The 13,338-nt window shown below is 46.2% G+C and overlaps 1 protein-coding gene across 5 annotated transcripts in view; it reads right to left on the bottom strand.

Annotated features, from left to right (window-relative positions):
• Window positions 1-3,871: 3,871 nt before the first annotated feature.
• Window positions 3,872-13,338, bottom strand: part of ABHD6 (abhydrolase domain containing 6, acylglycerol lipase) — a 47,963-nt gene continuing 38,496 nt past the window's right edge. For all 5 annotated transcript variants that reach the window (XM_019724150.2, XM_019724152.2, XM_074313176.1 and 2 more), the window contains 3 exons: window positions 11,190-11,244; window positions 10,883-10,983; window positions 3,872-5,005 (listed from right to left, as the gene is read on the bottom strand). In XM_019724150.2, coding sequence (XP_019579709.1) covers window positions 4,832-5,005; window positions 10,883-10,983; window positions 11,190-11,244 — 330 coding nt within the window. In that variant the 3' untranslated portion in view covers window positions 3,872-4,831. The remainder of the gene's footprint in view (window positions 5,006-10,882; window positions 10,984-11,189; window positions 11,245-13,338) is intronic.

Genomic DNA, 13,338 nt, shown 5'->3' with positions numbered 1-13,338 from the left:
ATCCCTCTTTTAACTTCTTGGTCCTGCCCTCTTTCTGCCTATAAAAACCTTCCATTTTGTACAACTCATCGGAGCACCTCCCTAGTTGCTAGATGGTATGCTGCCCAATTCATGAATCAATAAAACCAATTAGATCTTCACACTTACTTGGTTGAATTTTTGTTCTTTAACAATGCATTCGATCATGTAAGGTGGCCCCAGACCCTACTGGGGGTCTGATATAATGTACACACAACATAATACCTTACTAAAATTGGAAAATTTCTGAATTTGGACTCACACCTGGCTCTGAGATGTGGTAAGGGATTGAAGACTTATACTCCCATTAATAGTTGCCCTTTAGCAAGCTACCCATCTCCCAGCCAGCTTTGACTTTGGGTCTTTGGGTTTGTCACCTTAGTACCACTTTCTGCCCCTCAGAACCCTTCATTCTCCTATCCTCTGCCCGAGGATGGCAGCCTATTAAGAGTGCCTTAAAGTTATCTAGTCCCTTGAAGGTTTAGAGACCAAACATCCAGAAAACAATGAAGAAAAGTTTCCTTTAGGAGGCAAGGCCGAGGGGCTGTCCTGTTGTTGAAAGGAACCTCTCCTCCTCCTTGACTACTAGGCAAACGATAGTCACACAGGACCCTCATCCCACCACAGGCACAGGCAACCTCACACCCACATCCTGGTCACTTCCAGCCCAGAGAGCAGTGATACTGGGCCCCAGGGCAGCTGGGGATACCAGGAACTGGAACTGTCACCCTCTGGCCCTGACTATGGCAGGTAATTGAGGACATCTCCACAGCCTCATCTGTGACCACTCCCTCTCCTCCGAAATTCTACTGTCTTCCTCCTTTCAGGGAATGGAGGGGTTGTGTGAACATTATTCAATTTGAGGGTGGGGGGAGGGGGAGGGGAAGAGAAGTGGCTGATGAGAAAGACCAGTCTGTGTGGTTAAAGGAGTCATGTTGGAAGATTTAAAAGACGAAGGATCAGAAGAGTCAGGCTTCCAACTGTTAGCGGACAGCATGTCTGTGTGTGCCTGTGTGCGTGGGTGATAGAGGCAGACAGATGGATGTGAGACAAATATGAGTGATGAAACAGATGAGGCGAGAGCAGAGAGACAGACACAGAGAAACATGGAGACAGACTGAGAGAGTTAAAAAGAAAAATGCACCCAAACCTGCCCATACAGTATTTCAGCAAACGCTTCTGAAACAGATCCAGTGAATTGCTACTTTTAATAAAAGACTTCTCTGTCAAGTACAAGAAGCCCCCCAAAGCAGGAGGCTGGTACCTGTGGATGTTAAAATCTGCATCCATCATTTTAGAACAATGTTAATCAACTAACCAACCCATGATTGTCCTGAGATCACTATCCAGGAGTTGGAAAGTAAATAAGGGGGCCTAAATACAGCATTTATGTTTAATTAAAACCTGACGTTTGTCTGAAAGCAGTGGGAAAGCCACTAGCTGGTAAGAATTTCAGGGCCTTGAGCTTCTCCTTCAAAGGTGTCCATACTGGCTTCTAGCTGCTGTGAGCAGGGCTGTATCTCTTGGCTTCTTTCCAAGTCTGACCCCCCGGGGGCAACAAGAACTGCAGGAGATGTCTCCCCTCCTGAAAACTGCTTTGGACACACACTGATGATCATTTCCAGAGTACGGGGGAGGGATGAGGGTATCAGCAAGGTGAATGAGCCCTTCCAGGGAGGATGTGAGACGGGTCCTGGCTGTTACAGAGGCTGGACTGAGGAGGGCAGGTGTCCCTTGCTGCCCCCTTAGCAGACGCTGCTGGAACCCAGGTGAACTGGTTTCCTCCTTAGCAGGACGCTGGGCAGGGGGAGGGCCTTAACTATTTGCTGAATGAAAAACTGGGTCACCTTCCTTAGCAAGGGCCTGAGGTGTAGCCTCGGTGATCTGTGGCTGAAGCTGCCACATACTGGCCTGGTCCAGGTGAGCTGGCACGGCCCCAGGCACCACCGAGTTCCTGCTCACACTGGTAAAAGCATGGTTTTTGCAAGTCACCTTCAATCATAAACCAAGCGGCCTCCCTCTACTTGTTACCTGTGTGACCTTGGGCAAGACACTTCACCTCTCCATTCCTTGGCTGTAATATAGGCACAGGTCATATGTACCTGTTAGGGCTGTGTGAGAGCTTGGTAAGCTGATAGTACACAAGGAAAACACTTAGAATAGTGCCTAGCACATAGTTATATGATTCCGTCCTCCAACCTGGGCTGCTGTACATTACAATCTCCCAGTACTTTCCGGGAGTCTTTGGACAAACAGTAATGTTTCCTGGAAGGGGAAGGCTCAGGGGCTCAGATGGAAGACAGACTTACACACACAGGCAGCACCATCCAACTATGTGTCTCTGGCATCGGCCACCCCTGGTGTTGACTCTTCCCAGGACAAGAAGCCCAGACTGATGTCAAATTGAGTCCTAACCATGGCCTGCCCCTCAGCCTCTTCAACACCTGCCCAGCAGTTTCCATCCTCAGCAGCCCTGAGGGCAACTCCAGGCAGTGGGATTAAGAGCCCACTTGTGATTCCCCGAGGCTTTCCATTGTTATTTCAGAAACTTTGGGCAGCATTTCAGGCAGGGCTGTGATGAATGACCCCGTTCTTCTGTCCAAGGCTGTCATTACAGGCACACACCACAGAGCCCAGTGGGGCGTGGCTTGGGGGACAGCCAGCTGGCAGTAATCGGCAGGCTCTTCATAGTCACAAAGGCGGGAAGTGGGGCGCAAGGGGGAGCTGTGCTTATCTGCTTTCAAGTCTCTAGTATGCTGGGAACAGAATCGCAGGACCAAGGGAGAACCCTGAAAACCCACTTCATGGGTTTATCAAAAATGCCTTTTACATGCTCTGCTCATGACTTCCAGGCAGTGCTTTCCAGTGACCGTGGAGGAGGTGGGAGCCGTGTCCTGCTGCAGACCCTGCCCACTGCCCTTACAGGTGGGGGAGACAGCATCCGCCCCTGCCTGGATGACCCCATGGAGGTGCAGGGCGGAGGAGGCTCCTTTACAGGCGATCCAGAGCTGCTGTTCAACCCAGGGCACAATACCTGCATCTAGTAGGACTCCTGACCTGAGGTACTTACCCAGGTCGGGAGCCTCTTCAGTGGCCCTGAGAAAACCATCTCGCACCAACCAAAGCCACCAAGACCGCCCCCTCTCCCAGAACCTCCTACGCTCAGAACTCCTGGTAAGTATGGGAGATTGGAACAAGCAGCATGTCTAATATCAACGTTTATTCCTATTTCATTGATTTTTTTTTCTCTCATCTATGTTATTTCCTTCTATTTTTTCTAGGGTTGATTAACCATTTTTTTTCTAGCTTCTTCAAATGGGAGTTAAATTACTGATATTTGGCCTTTCTTTTCGATTATATGAATTGAGGCCTATAAAATTCCTCTGAACACTGCTTTAGCTGCATCCCACGTTTGATATGTCACATTTTCATATCTTCTTGTTTTTAAGATCTATATTCCACTCTTTTCTGATAAATTAAAATATTCAGACCAAGTCCTGAAGTCTAATTTAAACTATTAACTTCATCTCACTTTATTTCCAGAATGACTTGGCTGCAGAATCTCTGTAAAACGATTTGAAGGAGTGAAATCTCTTGAGGCGTTTAGGGTTTCTAACTGCAACAGAAGTGGGTCAAAAGGAATAGTTTGATGACTCTTGCCTTTTGTTTTTGATAGGCCATTTCAATTGAATAAAAACTGCAAACACAATTTCTTAAAATGAAACTAATAACACATCCAAGCAAGGTCTTCCAATGACTATAGAATAAGCCTTACTTGAAAACACACTTCACACAGTTAACAGAAAACCTGCCAACACTGCACATAATTAGGAGCTCAGAAATAGACGCCGTCTGCATGTTGCTAGCCTAGATTTATTAAATTTATTTCACGTCACTGTGGTCATTTTTACATTTGTTTATAGAGTTATTTTCAATCACATTACTGTTCACAGAATTCACAGAATTCATTAACAAACTAGTATTTTACATCCAAGGGTTTGCAGTAGCACAGCAACATGGAAAAGAGGCCCACAAGGTGCTTGTGTTCCGATTACTTAGAACCCGAGTCTGATCATTTATAGATGTCTAGAACATTATTGCTTCATTAGTCCTATTTTTTAAAAGTAATAAATGATTTCCAGGAAACCCACCCTGCGAGGTGTTCTTCATACGGTGATGGTTCTGAGTCCACTCATGGCATACCTGACATGTGGGGGCTGATCAAACCACCCTCCTATGTTCTCTGCTGCTCCAAGGGCTGGCCAAGGCAGAACAATGCCCCCTGCCTGTATAACTATTTTCTACAGCCTGCCATTTTCCTCCCGAGTCTTGCAGCTGACAGACTGCATTCACATATGGGTCTTATGTAAAACTTAAATAAGACATAAACAAGAGGGGCTCCGCGAATGGGGACTAGTGCTCAGCCACTAACCATGCAGGGAGAACATCTGAAGCAACAGAAGTACCTCGAGTCTCAGTCTGTGAGGAATGTTTTAAAGAAAATGATGTCCTTGGTGATTATGGTTTTCGAGGTGGCCGCTTTGCAACATGAACTTGAAGACTTCTTGGTAGATTTCAAGACTGGATTTTCTTATCTTGCTCTACATGAATTTCCATTTGTGAAAAACATCTTGGAGATTTCTTCGTGGACCCCAAAGCTCTGTGGATCTCACTGCGGGTAGGGGACTGGCTTCCTCAGGGACGCTGGCGCTCTGACCGCTTTTGGGGCAGGATCCCTGAGAAGTGGTGTCAGCATCAGATTTTGGGGATGGGAGTGGATGCCGTGTGCAGAGTGCAGGCTGCAGGCAGGGTCTCAGTCCAGCTTCTTGTTGTCTGTGTTGTGCACAGAAGCTAAAAAGTCGACGATGAGCTTGGCTGTCTTCCTGGGTCTCTCCATCACCACCGAGTGCCCACAGTTTTCCAGAAGTTCCACCTGGCAGTTGGCGATGGCCTTGGCCAACATGTCTGCCCCAGACACATCGAGCACCTGCAGGACGAGAGAGGAAATGAGATGGAAAAGATTCAGATGCCCGTGTGTACTTGGGGGGTAGACTCCCACTGAGACCTGGCAGAGGTGGCTTTGAGGACCAAGTCACCTAAGTGTTGGGGCTTGTGGCCCTCTAAGAGGAGTGACTGCATGGCTCATATTTTATTTTGCAGCTCGGTGCCAGGAGTTGTGCTGCTTCCAGCGTTACTAAGGTAGAAACACACCGTCCTTGCCCATGAAGAGGTTCTGGTCTGGTAGGGAAGGCAAACAGGTCAACAGACAAATGCAGCATGATGTGACAAGAGCTCTGATAGGGGAGGGTCCTGAGAGCAGAGGGAGCACAGAGGAGCAGAATTCATGGAAGAGGATGGGAGGCCATGGCAAGTGTAGGGCACAGCAAGTAGCTGGGTGCTGACATAGCCCACGGGAAGTGGGGAAGGCATGGTGGGGAAATGGGGTGGAGAGGAAGGGGCCTCCAACCATGTTGGGGTGTCAGACCTCGATCTCAGCACAGTGGGGAACGCGGGGCTGTGTTCAGGACAGTGACATCATCATGCAAATGACCCTGACACCAGGCTAGGGTAGGCCGAGCTGTGGGAAGGGAACCCAGGGAAGATCCAAGTAGAGAACACTAACCACTAATTATCACAAGCTGGGGAGGAGTTCCCTTTGAGGGTCTTTTGGGGTCCCCAGAGCTGTGTGACCCCAGGCCCTGAAGTTTGTGAATAATGAGGAAAGCTTCTCCAACATGAAAGCCACCTTTTCCCAGGGCTGGTATTTTTCAAACAACTCATCTAATTTCATTTTCACCTTGCTATTATGCCAATCCAATTTACCTTGTCTCCCTAACACCCTCCCTTGGGCATTGAATTTGCATTCACTCTCCTTCTCTTAATCGCTTTCACCTCAACTCATCCCAGACAAGAGGGCCCCTCCTCTCATCCTTAACAGCAGAAGCAAAACCCCAACAAACTCAGCACCGTCTGTTTTTGAACTTCATTCTCTTCACCCCAGATCATTAAAACCAAGATTTCCCACCCACCTCGAAATGGGGCAAGCAGAATGCAGAGCACCCCTGGCCTGCAAAAGGGAACAGCTAATGGGGAGCTTAGTGAGAGGGGCACTCTGTGGAGGAATGGGACCCCTCTGTCACTCACTCACCAGTAAGGCTGCCGTGGCAAGTGTCAGAACAGAAATAAAGCCCAGATACTGTGGGAGAAGATACCCAGAGGATACACAGTTGGAGTCAACAGGTCAAAGCATGAAAAAGTAGGAACTCCCAACTGAGTGTCTATTCTACAGAGAGATCAGAAACCTTAATTCAAAAATGACCACTTGAGCTTCTAGGTTTGACACTGTTATGCTGTTAAATCCAGCATTTCCCATGGTCACCCAGAGGCATGTGAAACAGCTGAATGGGCCCACATGTGCATGTCTGTAGGAACCATAGCAGCTATTTCTTGCTGCTATTCAGGTAAATGGTGCATTTTCATCCATCCCATTTTAGGCCAGGGCCAGGGACAAGGGTGAGGGAAGTGAGACACTTGCCTCTGGCACAAAATTTAAGCGGATGCCAAAAAATCCAGTAATCAAGATGAATACTATTTTAATGCAGTATTTCAAAAAATAAATGTTAATACAAAAAGATCCATGATGAACACAGTATCAAAATTATAAATAAAGACAGGATCCGATCCTGCACTTTCATGACACACCACACCCTAGTTCCGGCCCTGCCATGCATTACAGTGGTAGTTAGGCTGCAAGCTGCTGGAGGGCAGAATGCTGCCTGTCTTGGTCCCTACTGTATCCCCAGGGACAATAGTGTCAGGCACATACCAGGTGCTCAATACGGATTTGTTAGCTGACCTGAATGCATAGGCAGTGGGTTGGTGGGTTCATCCCTTTGCTAGTTAGTTTGTTCATTCGCTTTCTTGTTTGCTTGCTCATTTATTGTGTCCTCTGGGTCTCTTGAATACTAGGCACTGTGATGGCAGGGAGAAGGGACATAAAGAATAATACAACTTGTTTATTTCCCCAAGGCCCTCCCACTCTATGGGGAGAAATACTTGAATGGATGTGCAGAAATCCTCTCAGAAAAGTGTGTCAGGTTCAGTTGTGCAGGCTGTATACTGCCCAAATCCAGGGGGCATCACTCACATAGACAACAATATCCATGGCACCCCCAGCCGTTGTGCAGCACAGTGGCTCTACAGAGGTCCAAAGAAGAGGGAGACTGAATTCAACCTGGCAGAGGGAGGGTCTGTGACATCAAATGTTGATGACAGAACAGGAAAAAAGCCAGACAGTTTGGGAAGCAAATGGCCATGAAATAAAGGACCCCTGAAGCCTCTGCTATTTGGCCTCTGCCTTGGGATGGTCCACAGAACACATAAGGATCTTATCCTATAGCAAGCTTATGGAATGTTAGGTTCTTTTTCCAGAACAAAATGGACTTCAGAGTCCTGGAGGAAATTCGGGACCTTGGGCAAAAGCCAGCGGTCAGAGACGCAAAGGACGTGAATAATAAACAATTTATTTTTGATAACTGGAGAACGATCACCTTCATATGTGTTTCTCACTTGAGCCTCACAATCACCCCAGCAATAGAAGAGAAACTCATGATTTAGAGCGGCTGAGTGACTTGCTCAAGGTCACAGGCTGATAAAGGGCAAAGGCAAGTCTCAACCGCAGGCTGTGAGGCTGCAAGGCCAGTGGTCTCGTGCCTGCAGTGTCTCTGCCAGGTGATGGGTTCTCACTTCTCTCTTCTTATTGGTCCCCGAGAGCCCAGAATCACCTTTGGGATTTTCATAATGAAGAAAGGCCTTCATTGTTCTTACTGACTTGGGATGGAACGATTTCCTGCTGGCCTAACTTGGGTCCTGCTTCTTCACTCAGGGGCACACAAGGATTCTTTCAGTCTTGGCTGCTGCAGAAGGGAGCATGTGAGCTCTCCCTCCTCTTCAACACCTTCATTCTGCGCTGTGCATCCTCAGCCATACCTGGCTGATTTGAGACAGCTGTACTCTGCTGATGCTGTCATCCGTCTCTCACACACTGGGCACAGGCCTGGCTTCTCCTGCCCAGTCTCCTCTCCTGCGCCACCCCACACAGTTGTGAGCTTTTGTGGTCGCAGCCTGCCTGACTTCCCACCTGTGGTTTCATCAGCAGACACAGTTGAGATGTGCCGCCAGCCCAGGCAGGGCTCACAATGGTAGCTTTCACCTTGGGGTCCTTTGAGGAACTGTCTCAATGGGGGAAAGCTTTTTTCTAATTTCCTTTTCTCACAATATTCAACAGCAAAGGCTCCTGGATACCCTTTCACAGTAATTCTATCCACTGTGGGCTTGTAAAGGCTCCATTTCTCACTGCCTCCTCTTGATTTAAACTTTAGAACTTTCAATAAGATGTGATTTCTAAAGAACAGTTGCAAACAAAAAAGGAGTTGCTAGGTATAAATCAGTATCCCTTTGGAGGGCTTATTATGGGTTGGTTGTATCTCTCCCACATTCACATGCTGTCGTCCTAACCACCAGTACTTCAAAATGTGACCTTATTTGGAAATACGGTCATGGCAGATGTAATTAGTTGAGATGAGGTCACACTGGAGCAGGGAGAGCCCCTAATCCAATACGACTGGCATCCTTACAAAAAGGGGAAATTTAAACACAGAGACACCCAGGAACAGAGATCAGGGGAAGGCATCTACAAGCCAAGGAACACCAAAGATTGCTAGCAAACCACCGGAAGCTAGGGGAGCAGCATGGAACAGACTCCCCCGCACAGCTCCCAGAAGGAGCCAAGCTGCTGACGCCTTGATTTCAGACTTCTAGCTGCCAGCACTGTGAGAAAATCAATTTCTGTTGTTGAAGCCACCCAGTTTGTGGTACTTTGTTATGGCAGTCCTAGCAAACAAAGACAGAGCCATCTGACAAAACCTATTAAAATTTAAAACATGCACATGCCCTTTGACCCAGTGAGTCTACATTTAAGAATTTACGCTTCAGATATACTCTCACACTCTACAAACACATGTATAATGGTGTTCACTGAGGTATTGTTTAATAGCAAAAAACTGGAAAGGAACATCAGAAGGGCACTTCTGATGGATATAATGGAACAGTATGCAGCTCTTAAAAATAATGTAAAACATTGTTTTCGGCAAGAATCATTCATGGATGGTAAATATAGAGGGACTGTTTGATGAGGAGCAGGATATCTACACAGTCTCAAAGTGTCTTTCTTGGGATGACACAGACTGCTTATTAGTTGCCAGGAGACAAATAATAACTTTACAGTGAAGAAATCAGACAACAACCTGCTGTGCATCGGAGGATGTGATATTTATAACTCAGGAGATATTTCAACCAGGGAATATAATACAACCTGAATTTAATAATGAGGAAGCAGCAAACTCAAATTGAGGAACACGTCATAAAATAATGGGCCCGTCCTCTTTAAATAGCTCAGCATCGTGAATGACAAAGACAGGCTGAGGGATTGTTTCATATTACAGGAGACTGAAGAGACAGGAATGTAGTATGTGATCCTGGATTAGATGGTGGCTTGGGGGCATGTGGAGAGGATTCTGTGTAGGACATTATTGAAACCACGGATGAATTTGGAATATGGATCATAGATTAAAGCATCGCATCAATGCTAAGTTTCCTGAATGTGATCATGTGCCATGGTTATGCGAGAAAATATTCTCGTTCTCAGTAAATACACCCTGAAGTATTAGGGGTAAAGGGACATATTGTAAGCCACCTACTCCAAATGGTACAAAAATATATACTTCTAGATACATAGATGAGAGTAACAAAGCCAACGTGGCAAATGTTAAAACGCTGGTAATAAATCAAATGTGGTAACACATACCACGCAATGACACTCAGCAATAAAAAGGAACAATTGACATATGGAACAACATGGATGAACCTCAAAAACATGCTTGGGTGAAAGAAGCTAGATACACAAGACTATGCATTATATGATACCATTTATATGAAAATTCTAGAAAATGTAAAACTATAGAAACAAAAAACAGATCGTGATTGCAGGGGGCTGGGTGAGCAGTTAAAATTGATGAATTTATAAAGGATATACAGGAGGACTCTGTACTGTTCTTACAATTTTTCTGTAAATTTGAAATTATTTCAAAATAAAATATTTTAAAAAACAGAATGAGTAGATCTGTATGGGCTGGTATGAAATGATTTCTGAGATACATATTTTTTATAAATACGAAGGTGCAAAGCCATGTATCTAGCATGTTTGAAAACGTACAGCTAGAACTTCTCTATGCATATGTATGCAACAGGAGTAGGCAAACACTGGCACGCTGCCTGTTTTTGTCAATAAAGGTTCACTGGAACTCTGCCATGTCATTTGCTTGCATGTCGTCTTCGGCTGCTTTGGCACAACAGCAGGGTTGTAACAGATTGCATGGCCAACAATGTCGAAAATTTTACTATCTGGCCCTTTACAGATGAAAACGTTTGCCAACCCCGCCTTAGAAAATTTAAGAGATATACACAGGACAGTAAGTGTTACCCCAAGGAACTGGAAATTGGGATCTGGGATGTTTTCATTACAAACCTTTTAGTATTCTCTGAAGTTTTTTGTACCATGTGACTCTGTGGCTTTGATAAAAATAATTTGTAAAGATGATGTATGATTGCCTTGCATTTTAAAAGACCAGTGTACTCTCAACTCACAGAATAACGTTCCTATAAACACTGGCATCTGACCTGGGTATGTTCCACCTTGTCCTGATATCAGAAACCAGTCGGCTAGGCTCCCTTTGTAAATGGCCGCTTGCTTTTCCTCAGAGGCCGGTGTGACTGGCATAGGTGGCCCCAGAGACCCACGACATACCTGGTCTTGTTTCCCCCAGATGATCTGCGTTGGGACCTTGATCTTGTCCATGTTCTGATGAAGGGAATACCGCGACTTCTCACTGGCGATTTCCAAAAACACTGTTCAGAAAAGGAAGGCAAAGTGAGTGCAGGCTGGGCTGTGCCCGTGGGCACCGCCGTATAGGAAAGAACAGTCATGGAGCTCCAGGCGCCACTTCCCTTCTTGAGGGGCTCAAGGAGACAGACCCAGAAATGGGAGCAATAGAAGCCAGCCACCCATAAGGCTTCACTCGTCACAGCACAAAGCTTAACGCAGGGCTACTTACGCTTTCGGTAGAAGCTGTTATGAGGGATGCGGACGTCGACAAGTCCTTGCAGGATCTAAGGATAAATAGGCCGAAGTTAGAAAGCAAGAGATTCGTTTCCTCAGGTCCCTCGTGGCTCTAGGACAACGAGGGAAATAAAGTCCAGGTATTCATGGCATTGTCAAGGTTTTAGGGCCTGGTCCTCCGAGTTCCCGTGATGTAGCATACGATGTAATTGGGAATTAGGTTCATAAGAGGCTTTTTTTTTTCTTTTTAATTAGGAAGGAATTTGGGTAATACTGTGAGGCCAAAGGTCCCCCCGTATGTAAAAAACACTGGAGACGGCCACACAGACGCTTTATCTTGAGAAACTCGCTGCTTATCTTAAAACCCCATCGGGAGGAAAATAATATCAAGTAATTGCTCAATAATATCCAAATGCAGAACATAGTCCATTAAAAAAATTAAACTGTTGGGGATGAGGGGCCTCTTAAATAATGAAGAAATAAACTATTGGGAAAGGTTCCAGAGTCCCTCGTTTATTATTTGATATTGTCTTTTCCTTCCATGCTGAGGGCTGTGAAGGCTGCAGCAACTGTGGACAGGCCAGATCTCTTGGGCACTGACCCAGAGAGGTGCTGCAGCCAGAAGGGACACAACTCTCCTTTTCCTCCCGCCTCAGGGTTCTTGAGGTAGGGTCGTGGGTTTATTTTAGCAGCCGTCACTCTTCTCAGCTACCTGGGAACAGTCTGAACCTCTTAAATGCATTCTCAGGAGTCCTGTGTACAGATTAAAGAGGGGAAATCCAGCCATAACTGCTTTGGACTCACCAACTCTCTAGAGCATGACTAGAATCTGATCAGTACTAGAAGTGGAAGTCCAGAGGTGAGACCAGTGGCAAGTTATCCAATGCATTGCACTCAGCATCAGACATTTTCTTCATTCTACTATCTATTCTGCACACATGCATCATATCCATCTTGCATCCATCCATCCAACCTCCACCTCTGCTCCACTCACCTATCCACCCATCCATCCTGCATCTCTGAATCATATTAAGCATAAGTCTACCCATGTATCCAGTTATCCCGCACCCACTAGCCCATTTACTCTCCATCCCTGCATTCTCCAGGCAGCCTTGCATCCATTGATCCATCCAATTTATACCTAGGACCTACTTCATGCAAGCACTGTGCCAAAGGCTGGGGACAGAACAGTCAATTAAGACAAAATCCCTGATTTTACAGAGGTTAGAACAGACAATCATAATGCAAAACAAATACACAATCATAACACAATGTGGCACCGTGGGCTGGGGGCTTGGGTGCACCTTCTCTCCCAGGAGGGAATGACTTTTAGAGCTGCCATTTATTTTCTCCTGGTGTTTTCACATCTCTGACAAGTCAAAACTTGTAATTTTCTAAAACCCTGTTAGAGGCCACTCTATTCTGAGAAGAGATCGGTGCCGGGAGGGGATCAGTGCATCTTCACAACTAAAAGACGATCTTAGGGATAGAACATGCCACAGAATCAGGTTCTGGGTGCTTCCAAACCTATTAACTGAGTCACGTTCACAACTTCTGAATAGAGCCCATTCTCTAAACTCCTAGGAAGATCTACCCCATTCTGAGGCAGGGTCCAGCTCCTACAGTAAAGGGAGATAATCTGCTGTTATGGAGCCGCAGCCATGGACTCTCCTCTTGGCTTTTCACTCTATCCCTAGATGACTTCATGCAGACCCACGACCTTTATATCACCATTGGCTGATGGCTCTCACGGTGTAGCCCCAGACCAGGCTTCCCTCAGCAGCACTTGTGGATCCCACTGCCCACTTGACAGCTGCACTTGGAGGCCTCACAGGCAAGTTGTATTTAACACACCCAAGATGGAGCTTTTAGCTCCTCAACTCACCCTTCCTCTCCTTCTCCTGTTCATAAAATTCTACCTTTATCCAACTCAAGTACCAGTAGTCATCTGTGACTTTTCACCTTCCGTCATCCTTTACTTCCAGTTTGCCAGCAAGTCCTGTCCGTTCTTCCTCCCAAAGCATTTCACATCTCCCGTCTCCACTGCTACCACCCTAGTCTACACCACCATCATCTCCAAGCTGTAACAGCATCCTAATGGGTTTTCCTGCTTCTGTTTGTGCTCCCCTACAATTCTCAGGGAT

This window comes from Rhinolophus sinicus, linkage group LG10 (assembly GCF_036562045.2).
Source record: "Rhinolophus sinicus isolate RSC01 linkage group LG10, ASM3656204v1, whole genome shotgun sequence".
Classification (NCBI taxonomy): Eukaryota; Metazoa; Chordata; class Mammalia; order Chiroptera; family Rhinolophidae; genus Rhinolophus; species Rhinolophus sinicus.
Note: the sequence above shows the minus strand (reverse complement) of the source record. Positions and strands in the feature narration are given on the sequence as shown.